This window comes from Saimiri boliviensis, chromosome 8 (assembly GCF_048565385.1).
Source record: "Saimiri boliviensis isolate mSaiBol1 chromosome 8, mSaiBol1.pri, whole genome shotgun sequence".
Classification (NCBI taxonomy): domain Eukaryota; kingdom Metazoa; phylum Chordata; class Mammalia; order Primates; family Cebidae; genus Saimiri; species Saimiri boliviensis.
The window spans coordinates 20,130,905-20,151,768 of NC_133456.1; the positions used below are offsets into that span (position 1 = coordinate 20,130,905).

At 52.5% G+C, this 20,864-nt stretch overlaps 1 protein-coding gene across 7 annotated transcripts in view; it reads right to left on the bottom strand.

Moving 5' to 3' along the window:
- IQSEC1 (IQ motif and Sec7 domain ArfGEF 1) overlaps positions 1-20,864 on the bottom strand; it is a 383,968-nt gene that overhangs the window by 130,141 nt on the left and 232,963 nt on the right. The window contains exon 1 of one of the 7 annotated variants that reach the window (XM_074404075.1): positions 16,375-16,554. The exons of the other annotated variants lie outside the window; for them this stretch is intronic. Coding sequence (XP_074260176.1) covers positions 16,375-16,451 — 77 coding nt within the window. The 5' untranslated portion in view covers positions 16,452-16,554. Of the gene's footprint in view, positions 1-16,374; positions 16,555-20,864 lie in introns of those variants that run through there. 7 annotated transcript variants of the gene reach the window in all.

Below are 20,864 nucleotides of genomic sequence, written 5' to 3' on the forward strand. Positions count from 1 at the left end.
AAAAGAAAACGATTTCCCACAGTGGGCTGTGCCATGAAGAAGGCATATAAACTAGGTCACTCCTCTGGGCAATACGCTTCCCCTGGCCAGCAGTCCATGGTTTTCTGCCCCGCATCCTTTCTGTTCCCGGAGCCTGGCCTGCAGCCCTTGCTTCCCTGTGCTTGGATGACGTGTCTCTGCACCCCTCCTTCATGCTCTGAGAGCTCACATGAGCAGGGGAGGGCGAAGAGATCTATGCTGCTTAGTTCTTTGCACAATCACCCTATAAAGCAGCAGTTATGATCTCCCCACCTTTTTTTCCCACAAATTAATAAACTGAGGTTCAGATGCCGAGGTTAGATACTCAGGATGATATATAAACCCAACTCTGCCTATCTGACTCCAAAGCTGAAGCTCTGGAGGCTGCAAACAAAATAAATCACTTGTCATCTATATCTGCAGTCTTCCAATGGTGCCCAGAGCCAGGCAAGGCACAGGAAGGCACACACACTGAGTTGGCTGAACTTCAAAACCCTGAATCCCTTTGAGGATGGGGTTCTGGGGTGGCCCGATTTTCCAAATGGAAAAATGCAAGTCCAGGGTGCTAAGAGTGTTGCGTCTTGGAGGACAATGGTAGGCTCTCAGCCTCCCGGGGAGCTGGAATCCAGAGTTCCCCCATCTTGTCTTGGGCCTGGGATGGCCACTAACGTCCCAGTGCACAGGCAGGGGCTGGGCACTGACTTCAGGGCAGGAGCTGGGAAAGACGGCAGAGAAGAGTTTCCCCACGTCCACCTTAGGGAACACAAAGGGTTGGCGTCCAAGCTGCCAGACTTGGCCTGCAGGGCCTCACTTTACCTGCTGTGCAGAGAAGAGAGCATAAGGGGGCGATCGCCCAGGCAGGGGCCAGGGAGGACCTGTTGCTTGGACTGGGGTGGTGGACGGGAAGGTGGGGACAAATGGCTTCTAGAGACATTCTCAAAGTAGGACCGGGAGAAACATCTGATCCATAAGATGAGGGGCGAGAGAGAAAAGAGGAGGGGAAGATGATGCCTGCGTTTCTGGCATGAGCAACTAGAAAAATGGAGGTTCCCTCCATGGTGACGGGGACCCAGGGATGGCGGGTGGGAGCAGGTTCGGAGGGATGATGAGGCAGGGCAGAATGCGGGGACTCTGGTCAAACAGAACAACGGCAGCTCGGCTCTGGCTGACGGCTGCTCTGCAGGAAAAAGGGCCCTGATTTTTCAGATGTCAGAAATCCAGGTTCTTACATAAAAGCTCTTGATTTTTATGTTTGCAGCAAATTCAAATTTACAATGATATGTAAGCTAATCCAATGCAAGCCAAATAAAATACATCTGTGAGTGTCTGGCCAACAGGCTACCTCTTGTATCCTCTGCTCCTCCCACTTCAAGGTCCGCTTAGCTGCCTCCTCCCCCAGGAAACCGCCCATGATTGCTTCAGCTCCAAAGATGCTTGTCGCCCCTCACAGCCCTACAAGGCTGAAAATGACAGACTGGAAGTGACAGGAGGGCAGATAAGGGGTTTGCTTATCCATTTCTCATGCCTCGAGCATAGGGTTTGGCCCAGGGGTGAAGTGAATGAATGAATACCTGCTGAATGAATGAATGAATGAACAACTAGCTCACTTGACCCCTCTGCCCTCATTTTCCAAATAAAACTGAGTCCCAGATAAGGGACATGACTTGCCAGGGTGGGATCTGGGGCCAGGGCCTGCTCACTGTCTGGCCTCTGTTTGTCAGCTGTCCCCTGAGGCTGGGCCAGGCTGGGCCAGCAGGAAGTATAAAGACAATTGCACGATCTTACTGAGTTATGCCACGGGAGGGTAGAAACAGGATCTTGAGCATCTGGGTGGAGGTTGTTTGGGGGATGTCTTTCCAAGACCTTGCTAAGGTGACCCCAACTAGGGTCAGGGCAGAGCCAGACCCTAAAATTGGGTACCCATGGGACAGATGGCACTCCAGATGGCAGGACTGACATTAGCAGTCAGTCAAAGTGACAGCCAGTCCCCATGGGTTGTCCCTTCTGAGGGTTCTGATAGGTTTCCTTTCAGCCATGGGGAAGGCAGGCAGTACTGGGTTTGATCATCAGGGTTTGTGCTCAGATATTCTAGGCGGGAAATTAGACCACACAGGCACCAGAGGCTCCAGCTTCATTCCTCAGTGTTGGAGATGAAGAATGGAGTCTCAGAGGTGGGAGGTGACTTGCCCTGGGGTCACACAGCATGGAAGCCACAGATCTGGGACTCCGGATCAGGAGTCCTGACTCTGAGACCTGAACTGGTCAAGGGGTCCTCACAAGCCATTCCTCACACCTGCTGGCCTCCCTCAGGGCCTTCATCCACATCACGGGGAGAAAAATGGACCTATCTCCAGGGGTCGTGAAGATGAAACAAATGGAAGGAGCCAATGCTGTGTGACTGCACTGTGTAAAGCTATACAGAAGATCACAAATACAAAGCAACTGCCCTTCTTAGCCTCTAGTCTCAAAAGTTTCTGGCTGTGGCCATCTTTAAAATTCCCAAGGTGACACAGCTCCCCATAAACACAAGAACGGTAATACCTAAGGGCTACTGAATGGTTCTTGTAGCCACCGCTCCACGTGTGACTAATTCATTTAATGCTTAGGAAGGCAGAGAGAGGTCCAGACATGCCCAGGGCTATATGTTCTAACATGACAGGGCTGGGAATTAACCGAAGCAGCTTTGCTCTGAGACACACTTCATAACCACAATGTAACACAGCTCTCCTTGGCTGGCTTGGAAGTCCTTCTCAATGTCTAACCTAAATCCCTTTTGTTGCAGGCTGTGCCTATTCATTAGCCCCTTCCTTAGACAAAGAAGAAAAGCTGCTCCCTTCAATCCCCACTCTGTGGTGCTGAGAGGCCTCAATTCTTTTTTTTTTTTTTTTTTTCAGATGGAGTCTCGCTCTTTTGCCCAGATTGGAGTGCAGTGGTGCGATCTTGGCTCACTGCAACCTCTGCTTCCCGGGTTTAAGCAATTCTCTTGCCTCAGCCTCCTGAGTAGCTGGGACTACCGGCACATGGCACCATACCTGGCTAATTTTTTGTATTTTAGTAGAGATGGGGTTTCCCCACGTTGCCCAGGCTGGTTTAGAACTTCTGAGCTCAGGTAATCCTCCCACCTTGGCCTCCCAAGGTGCTGGGATTACAGGTGTGAGCCACCTTGCCTGGGAGAAGCCTCAATCCTTTGGCCTGGAATCTCAACTCCCTGGGTCTTGCCATGCAGGTCAAGGGGGGCCAAATGGGAACCCTTCCCCTTGTGCACGAGCATGAGTATGTTTGTGTGTGCACACGTGGTGTGTGAGATGTGTGTGCCTGTGGTGCACATGTCCACACAAACCCCCAAGAAGAGGACTGGTGAGGACTGCAGCACCCTGGTAAGGCTGAGGCCTCGCCTCCTCACTGGCCACCCTGCCTCTTTTCTTTGTCATCTGCTGCCTCTGGGCTGTTTCCCGATACCCGAACGTGTAGAGGTAAGTCTGCTGCCCGAACCTTCTCCATTTCTCTCCTCTGTTCCCAGTCTATTCCCAACTCCACCCTCGTCCTACCTATCTTCCTACCTTCCTTCTTTCCTTCCTTCCTCCCTCCCTCGCTCTTTCTTTAAACCATTCTCAACTCCACCCTTGCTCCACCTTTCCTTTTTTTCCTCTCTCTCTTTCTTTCTTTTGAGATGGAGTCTCGCTATGTTAACCAGACTGGTCTTAAACTCCTGGCCTCATGCAATCTTCCCTTCTCAGCCTCCCAAAGTGTTAGGATTACAGGCATGAGCCACCATGCCCTGTCTAAAATCTTTTTTTTTTTTTTTTTTAACAGTCTCACTCTGTCACCCAAGTTGGAGTGCAGTGGTGCAATCTCTGCTCACTGCAACCTTCTCCTGCCAGGTTCACGTGATTTCCATGCCTCAGCCTCCTGAGTAGCTGGGATTATGGGCATACACCACCACACACAGCTATTTTTGTATTTTTAATAGAGATGGAGTTTCGCCATGTTGGCCAGGCTGGTCTTGAACTCCTCCTGGTCTCAAGTGATCCATTTCCCTTGGTCTCCCAAAGTGCTTGGATTATAGGTGTGAGCCACCATGCCCCGCCCTGCCCCACCTTTATGCTGCACTCTATCGACCATTCTAGTATTTATTAAATATCTTTGTTTTAAAATTAACTGGCTTAAAAAATTGGACCTGAGTCTAATCAAGCTTCCTAATCTAACTCCCAGTTAACAGGAACTACGGGTGACAGAGGAACACCTTAAATGACACTATGAGGGAGACAATCAGCCTAATCCTGAATGTAGTACATGCCACGGGCAAATGGCCCTGTTTCTTTAACAAATACTGGAAGGATGGAAAAGGAAGGGGAGCCTCTAGTTAAAAGGATACTTACGAGACATGTGCATTGTGTGGGTCTTGTTAGGGTCCTGATTTGAACAAACCAGCTGTAAAAATACATTTCTGGAGGCTCTTTGGAACAACTGAACATGAAAAACAGCATGGAGTGGGCGCAAGAAACTCAAGCATGAGGCGCAAAGCTGTGCCATGCAGGCGTGGGATTCGCTTACAACTCCGAGGTTCACCTTCACCAAGCAGCCAGCTCCCCTTCCAAGCAGGTTTCACACTTTCAACAATAAAAAGCCAAAAGCAACGCACAAAATAATACATTGGTTGGATTTCACTCCTGAATACATTTATTTCAAAAGGAAACCTTATATCACTCCTTTAAATGGAAAACTAGGATCATCTGCTGTAAGTAGAAGGTTACCATGAAAACAAGACAATGTTATTGAGTTTCACACAGATACTGTTTCCTGCCAAAGATGCTGGGCTTAAAACCTGCCCCGTTTTTGTTACAAAGAAGCCCAGGGAGAGAAGTGAACTCACTCTTACCTGGACCCATCTTTTTGGGAGCACTGGCCGACAGGTAAGAGCCATGCAGCACATTGTCTCTGTCGCTTCTCCTCTATCAGGGAGGGTGGTGACATACCTGGGGGTTGGGACAGGTCTGCCCCAGCTGGTTGACAAGGGTCTCTGCCCGTTCCCGCCTGCAGCAGAAAGGGGTCAGCTGGGGAACTCAGCCTCTGCAGAACCTTGAACTTTCTTTCTGCAACATGCAATCCAAAAGCTATAGGGCTGGGTACAGATGAGGAAACTGAGGACCACAGGGGGTGGGACACTGCCCGAGGTCGCCCAGCAAGTCCATGGGGGATAACCAGAAGGGACAAGACTCCAGGTTCTCTGATCTTTAGAACTGTGATCATCTAACCTATCCCTGGTTCACAGATGTTGCTTGAGAACCCACTGTGTGCCAAACACGGGGGCCAGAGGGGCAGGAGTGACCAAGACAGACAGTCTTATGGAGCCGGCATTTGCAAACACTGAGCAAATGAATGAGATAATTTCCCTGGATGGTGAAGGTAACAAAGAAACGAAAACAGAGTGATGCAAAAGGAGAGGGGAGCGGTGCGACCCTAGACAAGGTGACGGGGAGGGCCTTCGTGAGGAGGAGACGCTGGGGCTGGCACCTGAACGACTAAGAAGGCGGTGGAGGAGGTCTGGGGTGGAACTGCATGAGCACCTGCAGCCAGCCCTCAGCAACCTCTAGCTCTGTTTCTAAAACCTCAGCAACTGAATGAATTGCAGACTTACAGAAAAGTTGCAGGAAGAGTACAACAACCTCCTGTGTGGCCATCACCCAGATTCCCCATTTGGTAACTCTGTATCCCATTTGCTTTCTCATATTCTCCTTTCTCTACACACACACACACGCACATACACACACACACACACACGCACACACGCACATACACACACGCGCGCACACACACGCACACACACACGCACACACACACACACCTGTGCATATATACACATTTTTCCTGAGAGCAAGGTGCCCACCTCAAGCCCTCTACTCCTTCAAAGTGTCTTTCCTAAAGACAAGGACATTATCTGGCATAATCCCGCTTCGGTTTTCAAAATGAGGGCATTGACATTGACTTGGTACTACTCTCCAATCCTCGAAGCTCATCCAGAGCTGCCAACCGACCTCATGCTATTCTCTATGGAGAACGACCCCTGGTTCGTAAGCCTCTCACACACACATTTGCGGGGGAATGTACCTGGCTGGCCCTTTGAAAGTGGACCTCGCAGGGTGGCATGCGGAGGCTGCGCCACAGTGACTTCTGTAGGCTGAGCCTGTGGGATGCGGATGGGTCAGCCCAGGGCCAGCCACCGTACCGCATGGAGTCAGGTTAGAACCTGAGGCAGAAGGGCAAATGCGCACCCCCAAAACACCTAAGTAGCCCCCCATATTTTGAACAAGTAGAAAAAACTGATGAAGCTTTAAAAATATTTTGCAAAACGTCATACATTGCTCGATCTGTTCCCACGTCCTTGTCAGCCCTCATGAACCAGCTCTGCAGGGCACACGAGGGCCCCGGGGCCTGGACACTGCAGCGCCTTCGGAAATGACCGCTTTCGCTTTGCAATACCAATGGTGTCGCAAGACAAACAACAGCCTGCCTTTCTTTGACAATTCGATATTTTCTTTACTTGATGACTGAGTTTTTTGGCACTCCTTGAATTCTGTGCCCGAAGTGAACACCTCACTGTCTTATCTCACCCTAATCCCAGCCCTGACCACCAAACACCAGACGCATGAGCTCTGCTGAGGGCACAGGACACGTGCCCACATGGCGTCTCCTGACGAGCCCAAGGACAGGCCCTCGTATCCACTTCACAGATGAAGACAGCGAGGCCCGGTATTGATTCGCGGGGGCTTCCGTAACAAAGCACCACAGACCATGGGGCTTAAACAACAGAAATGAATTTCCTCTCAGTGCTGGAGGCCGGAGGTCAGAGCAAGGCACTTTCTCCTGAGGCCTCTCTCCTTGGTTTGCATGTGACAGTGTCCTCCCTGTGTCTTCACATGGCCTATTAGTCAGGGGTCTCCAGAGAAACGGAGCCAATAGCAGATACATATATATGTATATCTATGCATGTATATAACTTTTTTTTTTAGATGGAGTCTCATGCTATTGCCCAGGCTGGAGTGTAGTGGCACGATCTTGGCTCACCGCAGCCTCCACCTCCCAGGTTCCAGTGATTCTCATGTCTTGGCCTCCTGAGCAGCTGGGATTACAGGTGCCTGCCACTACATTCGGCTAATTTTTATATTTTTAGTACAGACAGGGTTTCACCATGTTGTCCAGGATGGTCTCGATCTCTTGACCTCGTGATCCGCCCGGCTCAGCCTCCCAAAGTGTTGGGATTACAGGTGTGAGCCGCCGCACCCGGCCATTTTTTTTTTTAAGATAAGGAATTGGATTATATGATTACAAAGAATGACAAGTCTCAAGATCTACAGTCAGCAAGAGACCCAGGAGAGCCAATAACTTAGTTTCAGTCTAAATGCCGGCAGGCTTGAGACCCAACAAGAGCTCAGGTTTCAGTTTGAGTCTGAAGGCAGGAAAATACCGATGTCCCAGCCTGCGGGCACCAGACAGGAGTCCTTCTTACTCAGCCTTCTGTTCAGTGCAGGCCTTTAACTGGAAGAGGTCCACCCAGGATGGGGAGCGCAGTCAGTTTCACTCAGCCCAATCCAAATGTTCATTTCATCCAGAAACACCCCACAGACACACCCATAGTAATATGTGACCAGACATCCAGTCAGTCACCTTATGGCCTAGGCAAGTGGACACATGAGATTCACATGGTGTTCCTTCTGTAGGTGGCCCAATTTCCTTTTCTTGTAAGGGTGCCTGTCAGATTGCATTGGGGTCCACCCTAATGCCCACATTTCTTCTTCATTCCTCTTTAAAGGCCTTATTTCCAAATAAGGTCCCATTCGGAGGTACTGGGGTTACAACGTCAGCGGATGAATTTAGGGAGATGCTTTTCAGTCCGTGACAGGCCCCACCAGGGGAAGGGTTCAGCTCACAACACCCAGGTCCAGATGCCCCTGCCAGAGTCAATGGGCATGTGGAGCTCCTCAGGTTGGGGTGGCCCGCCCCCCAGGCAGGATGGCCTGTCTAACCAGGTGGCTGCCAAGAAATCGCTGAGGCACAAACAGTCACTCGGATGGACTCATCTTACGTGCTAAATCCAGCAGTTACCAAGAGCAAGAAGTGTTTGTCGGTGAGAAGCTAGTAAGGTCTTGACGCAGCAAGAACGTTTCCCCGAATCAAATCTCCATGAACCTAACACCCGTTTCCCGACTCTTGCCACCAGTGGAATCTTGCTAACACGGAAGACAGCCAGGGAGGAGGAAAGGGCATAGTGAAAGACTGAGCCAGTGTAGAACCTGCTGGCACCTGCAACGCTGGCTTTAAATGCCCTCTGGATGGACCCAGTGAGGACCTGCTGACTGAGGCCAGGCAGCCCGTGACCTGCACTAGGATATCAGCTGTTCTCTCTAAACCAGCCAGGTTCAGCTCTGGATGCTTGATCTCATTTCTTCACTGCACCTATTCTGCTGAGGACAAGTTTCTCAAGGGCCTGCCAGTCTGGTGACCCTGACCCTCTGGGGTGTTTCTCGCCTACGCCGGCTCCTGAGTCTTCCCACTCCGGTGGAGTGCCTGAGCTAACGCTCGCAGCTACAGGGAATCCAGGCCCACGTGCAGGTCCTGCCCAGCACGCAGGCTCCCCTGACGGCATTCTCACACCCCCGGGGACTGGCCTCTCCCCGACAGGACACAGTGCTGGTGGGGTGGGAATTCAGAAGCTTGTGCCCCATGGAAGTCCAAGGGTCCCTGGAGGCTCCATTCTACTTTCTCCTCCTCCACAGATGTCCCAGCACTGCCAGGGGGCAGGACAGGGCCTGAGCTCGGCCAATGAAACTCTCCTGAGACTTGACAGCTTGAGTGGTGGCACAGGGCTGTGGGCTCCTGGACAGGCTTGTTTACAGCTGTAAGCCTGCCCCTGGGGGTACAGAGTAGGCACCCCAGCTGCCCCGGCTCCTAATCCACTTCTCTAGCTTCCTGCTGGTCCCCTGAACTCCCAAGAGTGGCTCAGTAAACTCTCCTTTCGCTGTAGTTGGCCTGGGCGATTTCTGTTGCCCTCCACCAAAGGCTCCATCAGACACGAGGCACCATCTGCACGTCCTTCCCAGGACTCTTCTGCTGAGGACACTGTCTTCCCTCCATGGACCTGCACATGCCTCTTCATCCCTCAAGACTCATCTCAGCTCTACAACTCTAAGAATCCTCTCCTGCTCCCCCAGCTGAAATGACTGCCCCCTTTCTTGAATAATCACCACACTTTATTTCAACTTACTCCATTAAGAAAAAGAAAACCGCCGGGCGCGGTGGCTCAAGCCTGTAATCCCAGCACTTTGGGAGGCTGAGGCGGGTGGATCACGAGGTTCCGAGAGATCGAGACCATCCTGGTCAACATGGTGAAACCCCGTCTCTACTAAAAATACAAAAAAATTAGCTGGGCATGGTGGTGCGTGCCTGTCATCCCAGCTACTCGGGAGGCTGAGGCAGGAGAATTGCCTGAACCCAGGAGGCGGAGGTTGCGGTGAGCCGAGATTGAGCCATTGCACTCCAGCCTGGGTAACAAGAGTGAAACTCCGTCTCAAAAAAAAAAAAAAAAAAAGAAAACCCACCATCGATTGAATGCCACTGGGTCCGAAGGGCCCCCACACCTGTTAGGTTCTCTTCCCAACCCCAGGATGCTAAGAGTCAGAGTGGAGAAGTGATTTGCTATTGTGGCAGTCTACTTCCAAACATGGCCACAACCTCATCTCCTGTCCCACACACTCTCCCAGAACTTTGCCACCCCTGATCGGTGGTAGAATTTAAGTCCCCCACCATGGGCCTGGGCAGCACTTTTTTTGACTGCCCTGGTGAAGATAATGCCACAGAAGTGATGCTGTGTGTCTTCTGAGGCCTCGTCATAAATACTGACCATTTCATAGCCGGGCGCGGTGGCTCAAGCCTGTAATCCCAGCACTTTGGGAGGCCGAGGCGGGTAGATCACGAGGTCAAGAGATCAAGACCATCCTGGTCAATATAGTGAAACCCCGTCTCTACTAAAAATACAAAAAAAATTAGCTGGGCATGGTGGTGCGTGCCTGTAATCCCAGCTACTCAGGAGGCTGAGGCAGGAGAATTGCCTGAACCCAGGAGGCGGAGGTTGCGGTGAGCCAAGATCGCGCCATTGCACTCTAGCCTGGGTAACGAGAGCGAAACTCCGTCTCAAAAAAATAAATAAATAAATAAATAAATACTGACCATTTCAACTTGGCTCTCTTTCCCTTGGATTGCTTGCCCTTGGACCCAGCCACCATGTTGTGAGGAAGCCCAGGCCACATGGGGAGTCCCTTGCAGGTGTTTCGTCTGCCAGCCCTGGTAAGGTCTCAGCTGTCAGCCAATAGCATCTGCAAGGTGAGGAAGGGGGTGAGTGGATGGGTGGGTGTGTGGGCAGGTGAGGCTTCCTAGGAATCCAGCCCCAAGTCTTCAAACCCCATCTGACATTGAGTAGAGCAGGCTCTTCCCAAGTTTGCAGTTCTATGGGGTTTTAAACCACTAAATTTTGGAATGATGTGTTACACCGTTGTAACAACTGTGACAGTCACATGGAGTCAGAAAGTATTCATTAGTGTGGAGAAGACACGAGATAGTGTACCTCAGTGGAACTGATCACCTGGGTTGATAAACTACACTTCATTTCTGTGACCTTAGGCTGGTCATTTAACCTCTCTGCCTTCAGTTTTTCCTTCTCTGAAATATGGAAAACATAATAGTATCCATTTCACAAGGCTGCTGTGAGGATTAACAGAGATACCACGTGTAAAGCTACGTAGCACATACGAACACTCCAAGAAAGCGAGTAGTAATAATAAATAAATAAAAATAATTTTTTTTAAAAAAGCAAATTATAAAAGAAGCCAGCCAGATTGGATCCCCACTTCACATGACTTCAGAACCTGCGCTGTCCCCTCAAGCCACAAAGCCACCCAGAGTGCCCCCTGTAGAGCTACTCCTCCCTGGACTGAACTTCCCCGGCCAACAGAGGAGGCCTGGGGCATCGGCTGTGTAGGAGGTGCTCTGCAACCTTGGAAGAGCCCAGGAAGCTCGGCCAGCTTCCCAGGCTGTGTGCCTGGAAGCCCGTCCACCGAGCTCCCTTGCTGAGCCAGCAGTGTGGGGAGCTCGTCCCGAAGTGAGTTTCTTGATGCTGTGCTTTAGAGATTCCCAGCCTCTGTTCTTTCGAATAGAAGCAGTCTGTGAAACTTGCACATTGGGAGATCGGTTGGCACCTTGTGTGATCAGAACTGGTCCCACATCCCAAGCCAGACAACGGCATCCACAGCGTGCTGAAGGTGAGGTTGCAAAGTCGGTGTGCAGGCAGAGTTCCTACCACCCTTGGAAGCCTCTTACTACGGAGGACCTGGAACTACACAGACCAGGGGAACAGCACATGCGTGCCTCACCGTTCACTCTAGGATGCCTGGGACTATGTCAGGCTACGGGTATGCCTCCATACCGTTTACACGCTCTCCTCTCTTCATCTCTCTTTCTCTCCCCTTTACATTAAAAAACCATCTGGCTTTTAATATGGGGTGTAGAAAGAATGTGGAGACATGGGACTCTCACTCATGCTTGTAAGGCCGCACACTGCCGGGGTTGCTTTGGAAAGCAGGCTCACTAAGCCGAGCAAAGTTGAAGATACTCATGTGCCATCCTGGTACAAAACCTCCATAAATGCCTGCAGCCAAGCAAAAGGAGGTAGGGTGCTCACTGCATCCCTGTCTGTAATGTCAAAAAAATGGGACATCACCAAAATACACAAGAACAGAACAGATACTTACACCAGGGCATGACTGTTCCATGGAATACTATACACCAGTGAAAATGAATCAATGAGATCTATACATTGCACCATGGATAAATGTTACCAGTAAAAATTGCTGACTGAAGAAACAAGGTACACCTTGAAGAGATCTCTGCACATCCATGTTCACAGCAGCACCACACACAACAGCAAACAGGTGGGAACAGTACCAGTGTCCATTCATGGATGAAACCATACTTACAGTGGAATACGATTCGGCCTTAAAAGGGAGGACATTCTGACCCATGCTACAGCATGGATGAACCTTGAGGCCACTTTGCCAAGTGAAATCATCCAGTCATGACAAAACAAATGCTGAATTGATTTTATTTGTATGTGGTCCCCAGGGCAGTGAAATTCATGGAAAAAGAAAGCAGAATGGTGCCTGTCCGGGTGAGGGGATGGAGGCATTACTGTTTAATGGGTACGGAGTTTAAGAGGATAAAAAAGTTCTGGAGATGGAGGGTGAGAATGATTGTACAATAATATGAATGTACTTAATGCCACTGAATCGTACAATGGTTAAGATGATGGATTTTAATTCTATGTGTATTTTTAAATGATTGAAACTTTTTAAAAAGCAACTTTCAGTGTATGATACTATGATCTAAAGTTTAAAGACATATAAACAATCTTTTGTGTTAGCAACGTCGTAAAAAATGTGGATGGATGGATGAATGGATAAAGAAACCTTAGTGTATTGATGTATATACATTTATAGAAGTACTACTCAGCCGTAAAAAATGAGATCCAGCCATTTGCAACAACATGGATGGAACTGGAGGTCATTCAGTGGAATAAGCAAGGCGCAGAAAACCAAAAGTCACATGTTCTGACTTATTTGTGGGATCTAAAAGCAAAATGATTGAACTTATGGACATAGAGGGCAGGACAGTTATCAGAGGCTGGGAAGGGTAGTGGGGGGACAGAGAGGCAGGTTGGGACGGTTAATGAGTACAGAAAATAGAAGGAATGAGTAAGTGAGTAAGACCTGCTATTTGATAGCACAATAGGGTGACTGCAGTCAATAACTGAATTGCACAATTTTAAAATAAGTGAAAGAGTAGAATTGGATTATTTGTAACTTGAAGGATAAATGCCTGAGGGGATAGATACCCCATGCTTCATGATGTGTATATTTCACATTGTGTGCCTGTATCGAAACATCTCATATACTTCATAAATATATACACTTAACTATGTGCCTATAACAATTAAAAATTTTGCATGGGAAATCTACACATCAAACCAGAGGGACTGTTTAGGCTGAGCTCTGGGGAGGCAGGGAGGGGATCAGATTTGTGGAGTGGTCCACAGGGGTGGTGGACCACATCACTAACAACTTATTTCCGAAGCTGGGCGATGGGTTTACTATTCTCCACATTTCCTTCCCACCTGAACTCTTTCACTAACCAAAGTACCCTGAGGTCTGCTGAGCTCTGGGAACCTGGGAGAGGGCTCGCCGCCTCCCACAATAGCCTTGGGGCCAGAGCTAAAGAGGCTATAGAGGCACCTCCCCCAAACCAAGGCAGACTGCAGAGGAGCCCGGTGAAGATTGTTCCGTTTACTAGTTGAAATAAGCGGCTCTGCTCCTCCTCCTGCCCCAGCCTCTGGCAGAGCTCCAGGATTATTTTACATTAATTTAAGATCACTAATGAAGAATAATTAACAGCTTTGAGGGAGCCTGGCACACCCTGTGTTTAGAAGTGGTTAATTATGCATTGTCTGCAAAACACCCCTTTCATACGCTTAAGTTTGGGATCACTGTTTTAAAAGGATCGCTATTTTAAACAACAGAATATGGTATCAGGCAAAAAGCCAAGTGGCTCCATTTGCAGAGCCTTGCTGGAGAAGGATCTGTTTGGGTGAGGACAGCCACTTGCAAAGCCCCTACTAAGTGCCGTGTATTCAGTGCTTTCCCAGCATTTATCCTAGAAATCCCCACACGAGGGCCACGAGAGGTGAGCTGAACATCCCCCGTCCCCCATGTTACACAGGTGTGGAAGAAAAGTGACCACCAAGTCTGAGCTCTTGCCCACCTGGCTGGAAAGATGACTGCCCCCAACCCTCAGCATGTCATTTGCCAGAGTGGACAGTCCAAGCTGCTCAGCTGGCAGCATGCAGCCTCCACAGCTGGACCCCCTAGTTAAATCCCAGAGGCACCATGGACCAGATATGAGCCTTTAGACAAGGTACTTCTTATGCCTTGGTTTCTTCACCTGGAAAATGGAAGAATCATGACTGCACTTCATGTGGTTAGCACACAGAGTTGGCGCTTAGAATGAGGAGCAGATACTGAGCTTCAGTGCCCCACCTTTCTTTCTAGTTCTTCCCCTGACACACACCTGGGCTTCAGCCTCACTTTTGATCATTTATGCACTATGCCAGCCTTGGTCCCACCCCCATACGTTTGTTCATGCTTTGTTTTCCACCCACAGTACCCTTCCCTGTCTGGAAAATTCCAGCTCCCATATCTAGGCCCAGATCACATGCCACCTCCTGCAGGAAGCCTTCCTTGATTTCTCCAGTAAGACCTCCCTCAGGCTGCTGGTACTTTGTGCACCCTCTGTTTATCCCCCATTCTTAATACTCATGAGTTGTTCATAGGTTTTTTCTCTTTGTAGGTTAGGAGCTCCTCAAGGACTAGTCTCATTTGTCTTTGGGGTACAGTCAGAGGTTGAGAACAAGAGCACAGGCTCTCAGCAAGAACCTCCACAGGTCAGGGGATGGGTTCCTCCTGGAGCCTGAGACGGGACTCTCACACTTGGACCACGTGGCCCCCAGAGTGTGACTCTTAGCTTGCCACTCACTTGCTAAGATCCTTCACGGGCTCCCCACCGTATGCAGGACAAAGCCCAGGCCCTGGTCCTGAGCTCCAGCCCCTGGTGCCCCTTCCTAGCTCCATGGCCTCTTGACACGAACCGAAGACACCCTTCCGTTTTAAAGCCTCTGGGTTTTTCCCCCGTGCTTTTCCCTCTGCCTGGAACACCTGTACTTCCCATCTCAGCCCAGCAAACTCCTCTAGACACTTCACTGCCTGGCTCGGCTGTCACCTCCTCCATGAAGCCCCTGCACTCAGCCCTCCTCCTCTGTCAAGGGTCTGACCACAACTCATGCCTGGCCAGCTGAGCCATGTGGAGCAGAATCTGTCTCTCATTTGTCCCTGCCCGGCCGAGGCCTCTGGCATCTGCATGGCCTGAGGCTGTAGACATTCAGGAGAGACTGCATGTGAGGGAGGAGAGACCGCATGTGAGATGGGAGAGACCGAGTTTAGCTCCCAGGGCTACTCTCCTGCAATCGCCTGCCCTCTGGTTTTATTCTGCTCACCTGCGCACAGCGACGTCAACGCTTCTTTTGCAGAAGGGAAGGGGAATGAACAACTAAGTATCTAAAGTGCCCCACCGCGGTAGACACTGAATCACTGACAGCTGGGCGTGCCTTCCTGGGGCCACACGGACAAGCCTGGGGACCGGGGTGGCGTGAAAGGCTGCATCACGGAGCTCAGGGCCCACTGGGTGTCGGGCTCCTCTCAGATGTGGCTTGCACTAATCAGACGCAGGACAGGCCACTCTCGTTGGCACCCTCCCAAGAGCAGGGACTTCCTTTCTACAGCTGCCGTGAGACCCTCCATTCCCGCCCCCTTTGGAGAAGGCCCACTGGAAGGAGAAAAGCTCCCACACTTTCCCAGAATTGCTTGCATGCTAATGGCCGCAGACTTCACAGAGTGTGAAATCAGGAAAAACTAATTCCCTCAGAATAGACGGGACAATTCCCTCCTCCAGGTCTTTAACCACACGCTGTTCAAGGCGACCACGGTGACGGCTCCATGATGCTCTCCTCCTAGCCCAGGTGCGGGTCTTTCTTGACCAATGTGCACCCTGGACAGACCACATATGCTGGGAAGAAGCTGCCAGGGGTATGAACATTCGGGCTTGCGGTGTCTGCAGCCCCTGTCACCTCAGGGAGCAGTCCCCAAATCCATGCCATCAAGTCTGAACCCTTACAGAGGGGAAACAGGCTCAAAGAGGGAAAGTGACTCTCCCAAGGTTGCACAGCCAGGAAAGGGAATCGAACTTTGGTCTCTTGATCTCCTGGGCAGGGGATCCCCAACTCTGCCTCCCCAAACCTGTGCTTAGGGCGGAGGCAGGCCAAGCCATGAGTCATCCAGCCCACGAGGCTGGAGAGAGTGTGCCGGGAAAGAGCAGCCTGGGGCCCCCGGAACCTGTGTGGCTTCCCTGCCTAGGGCTCACCCCGGCAGCAAGAAACAATGAAACACAGTGCCTGGCTACAGAGCAGTCCAGGGTGACCCGTTCTCTGCAGAAACTCTACCAGTTTCAGGCCGGAGGGAGAGGAAAGAATGGTTAAGCCGAGTTGCAAAGTGACCCATGACAAATGCCACCACTGGTCTTGCCCAGTGGCAGGGACCCTCTGCCGAGACGAGGAAGCCCTGCAGTCAGGCAGGCCCGGGGTGAACGTTCCCTCCAGGCCCTGTTGCCTTAGTGGCCAAAGTTCTCCTCAGAAGGTCGACTTACCTTTTGTAGGCTCCATGCAGGGGCTGCAGGCACAGGAACTGCCAGTAATCCAGGCAAAAGGCCTTGAACTTGAGCATTTTCACCTTTTGGTCTCCAGCTGGACCACGGCAGTGTCTCCGTGGAGACACCGAGAGGGGCTGGTGGGAGGTGGAGAACTGGCCGCTTCGGCCCGCCCTGGTCCCTGCCACGGCGGCCCCCACTCACATGGCCCAGCCCGCCCGGCGCGGCTTGTACAGTGCACGCCTCCAATACAAAGAGCAGCCAGCACAAAAGCCTAGCAACTCATTCATGCAGCTCGCCCGGCCTGGCTCATGCTGCTGCTGTCTCTGGTAGCTGGTGCATCTGAGGGCTTCCCTGGGGGTCCCTGGGACACACCGAGGCAGCTCTGGCTGTATCGAGTTGTGGGGGCCCCCAGCCCATCATCCTGGGGGGCTGGGATGCTAGGGCTCCTGACCGTGGCTCTGCACATCTGTTCTTCCAACCAGGCCCTGGGGCTCCGGGTGGCGGGGCCGGCACTGGCTGGGCAGTCGTGCACTCGCCGGCCTGGTCCCGAGTGGCTGAGGCCAGGAAGACCCAGAGGGAGCAGGTAGGGAGGGGGCCAGATGACAGGCAAACACTAGCCTCTTTTGCCAGATAAATTACGTTTGGCGGAATCCCCGTTCGGCCTGCGCGAGGGAAAACTCACCATGTAGCCACATGGTGCTTGGGGTGGGGGCAGCTGGGCTCTGAAAGGCAGGCGGAGGAAGACTGACAGGGCCGCCCAGCGCCTGCCGTTGCCTGGGCGACAGGGACACATTGATAAAATCTAAAATGGAACCGCTATGACAGCCGCTCATTGGCTGCCGGCACGGGAATCCTGTCGCTAACCAGGGAGGGGAGCGGCTGGGCTTCGGGGCCACAGATAGCCAGGCGCATTGTTGGGCAGAGGGACCCCAGGCAGAATGGGAAGTCCCAAGGGCCAGGAGGCCTGGCAGTCACAGATGACAGGAGAGGAGTCCCTGGTCCAGCCTCACCTCTCCCCTCATATCTCTCAGGATCTGGCTGGTCCTAGAGTCTGCTCCAACCGTCCCATGGCCCACTCCCCACCTGCTGGCCACCCGAAAATCTGAGTTTCTGACTCCCAGACACACTGGCCACCGTCAGCCCCTCGAGTCCAGCACGCCCTGGGGTTCCAGGCAGTCTGCTCTCCTGCGCTCCTCCTGCAGCTCAGCTCCTCCTAGTCAGGCAGGTCCCACTCCAGGGCCCCTCACTGTCTAAGCTACAGAGGCCCAGCCTCCTTCACCCACCGCCCTGATTCTCTCCGCAGGACAGCCCATCCTTCAAAAGGATCCTGCCTTTGCATATTCACTTGTTTACTGTCTTTCTCCTCCAACTACAAGCAACTACTCCAGGGCAGGGGCCACATCTCTTTTAAGGCCCCACTCACTGCAGGGGCTCGACAATCATTTGTGGGAAGGAAGGAAGGAAGAAGAGAGGGACGGAGAGAGGGACGGAGGGAGGGAGGGAGGGGGGAAGGATTGATCTTGAATAGTGTGTGAAAGGCTCTCAAGCACAGCACATTCATCCCCTCTGGCCACTTTGGGGCCCACATTTGCACAACCGGATGTCATTTGCAAAGCAAAGGTCACAATCTATCCAGATGAGGAGGTCTGGCTATCCCCCACTCTCCCTCAGATGAGGAAATAGAGGCACAGAGAAGACCCCCATCCCCAGAGGTGTGCACACAGAGCCCAGGAGCTGCTGGCCAGGAGGAATGACATCCAGGCAGTCGGACGGGAGACGGTGCCACGAAAGATAAGGCTCTGTGTGCCCCAAGCAAAGCTGCTCAGCTTCCGAGGGCCGGATTAGGAACCAGGGGCCTGATCCTACCCTGCGCAAAGCCAAAAAACAAAGTCTCCCACCTCAGGTGGCATTTTCTCAATGTCATTAGCAAAAATGCTGCTTCGATAGCAATGGTTCTCAACCAGAGGCATCTTGGTCATTCCCTCGCCCCCGGGACACCTGGTAATGTCTGGAGAAATTTGGTGTCACAACTGGGAAGAGGGTGCCGGCATCTAGTGGCATTTAGGTGTCACTAAACATTTTACCATGCACAGGACAACCCCACGAGAGAACAGTCCTGCCCAAAATGTCAGTCATGCCGAGGTTGGGAGGCCCTATCTGCAGTCACTTTCCCTTAGAAGTACCCGCCCTGGATGGCCGGAGAAGGAAAGCTTTCCAAACGGCTGGGTCCGAGCCTCCTACGGTACAGTTGGGAGTGTGAGGCCAGAGGTACAGGGGGACGCCCAGTGTCACTGGAATGACCAGGCTGGACGCAGAAGACCCCATCTGGGCTGGTAACTGGGGGCGGGCAGGCGAGACTCGGTCTGCCGAGAGTGACGCGCCAGTTTGCCAAGGTAGCACAGGCGGGGCCAGTAGTCCTGAAATGCTGCCCACTGCCCCCCCACTCCCCACCAAGGACATTAGCTTCCCTCTCACGCCTGTGGCAGAGGAAGCCGGCTGTGCCTTTGAAAGGCGGCAATTACTGGCTGGGACCTTTGTTTCTGAATTCCTAGGCTGTGCACAACAGGCCTCCAGAACCTCCGAGGGCCGGGATTCTCAGAAGCTTGCCCCCAGCAGCAGAGCTGGTGCCTCCACTGCAAAAAAAAAAAAAAAAAAAAAAAAAAAAAAAAGGCTCAGAGTCTTGGTAGCAGTGAACGCCCCGGGCCCTAGTCCTGGACCTGGCGCCAACGCTCCTCTGGCCTCTAGATCTTAGGTATCCTCACCTGCGAAAGGGGAACATTGATCCTGACCCTGTCTGCGTCCGAGGCTGCTGTGGGGGTTGGAAGTCAGGAAGCATGCCAAGGCAAGTGGGCCCCACTTAGCACCTGCCTCCTGGCTGCCTCTCCAGGCATGCTCCACCCCGGGGCCTCTGCACCGCTGTTCCCGCCAGGCGGCTGGGATGCTCCTCACCCCTCCTGTGCTTCCAGACCAGAGGCCTTTCCTGACCACCCTCCTGTCTCTGTCTATTCCCTTCACCTGGATTTATTTTCTCCACAGCTCTTGTCACCACTTGACACGTGATGTTAAAAACCAATTTCTTTGTCCACTTGCTGCCTGTGCTCCCGCCTGCCACAGACGCTCTGTGGAGGCAGCAGGACTGCTCAACGAGGGATCCTGAGTGCCCAGCACCAGCAGGTGCTCAGGAAATAATGGCTGAAGGCAGGAGGGGAAACGGCGGAGCCAAGGGGCTCCTACAGCCTCTGCTCTGACCCCTGCTCTGTCCTCCGGAGGAGAGTGAGGCACTGGGGTGTTGGCTCTGAGGTCAAGTGTGGCCCCATCCGAGGGAGGGCTGTGCAGTGAGACCGGAGGGGGCAGAGGCACAGAACCTGCTCGGCCCCCACACACCCGGAACAAAGAGCCCCATCCATCCTCCCTGCATGCCAGAACGTTCCTGGGTTGGCCCCGAGCAGGGCGCCTGACTGGCCGGCGGGCGGAGTGGACAATGCAGACCGAGCTGCAGCGGTGCCCGCGGCAGGGATGGGTGGCGCAGAGGCCAGGCTCAGCCCTACAGGAGCCTCCTCAGCCTCCCTCCCTGAGGCCACCCTGACACAGGCACCCACAGGCCTGCTGACACCCCCAGCCAACCCATGAGGGGTGAGAGTGTGTGTACCAGTATAAGCCCACAAGCATGTATGTGCCCAAACAGGGCTGTGTGTGTGCCCATGTGCATAAATGACAGTGACAGCGTTTGACTACAGAAAGTACGGGGTGTGGGGAAGTTCTGGAGTCTGCGTGTGTGTATATGTGTGTTTGTGTGGGATTGCGCACTGGGCGTATGAGGAGCTGCGAGTATGAGGGCAGGGGGTGTGCTACGGTGTTGGGCAGTATTCACACCAGGATACCCAAATGTTCAGATCCCAGCTCTGCCCCCGCAGTCTCGAATCCTGAGCAGGTGACGTCTGTGGAGTGGGCTAACAATAGCCCTGACTCACCGGGTGGCCATAAGGACTGTCAGCTTTCCTAAGCAAAGGAAGTGCTGTTATGATGATATGTGGGTGTGACTGTGGAGTGTCCGTGCAGAGGATCAGGTGAGTGCGTGCACGTGTGCTCACGTGTATACGCATGTGTGCCACCCGGCTCTGTGTCCTCCAGGAGCGCACAAGGCGGGGCTGCCAGCCCCCAGCTGGCTAAAGGAAGCAGGGCCCAGATGGCTACCCCGTCGCTCCTCGCAGCCACAGGGTTTCAGAGTCGGTTGCTCCGACATCTCCTTCCTGTATAGCATCTGCTGCAACCCCGACACGTGCGTGGGGCCCAGCCATTGGTTGGTGCCTCCAGGGAAAGGGCCTACTATTTTGTGAGTCTCCTTTTGGGCTTGTTCAAAAACCCCCTCGCACAGAAGCCAAGCTCCTTAGCAAGATGAAGCTCCCTCCCAAACCTCCCCAATTCCCCTCCTCCCTCTCCCTGCGCTGGCCATATCCACCCTGTATAGGTCCTCACACGGAGTGCCC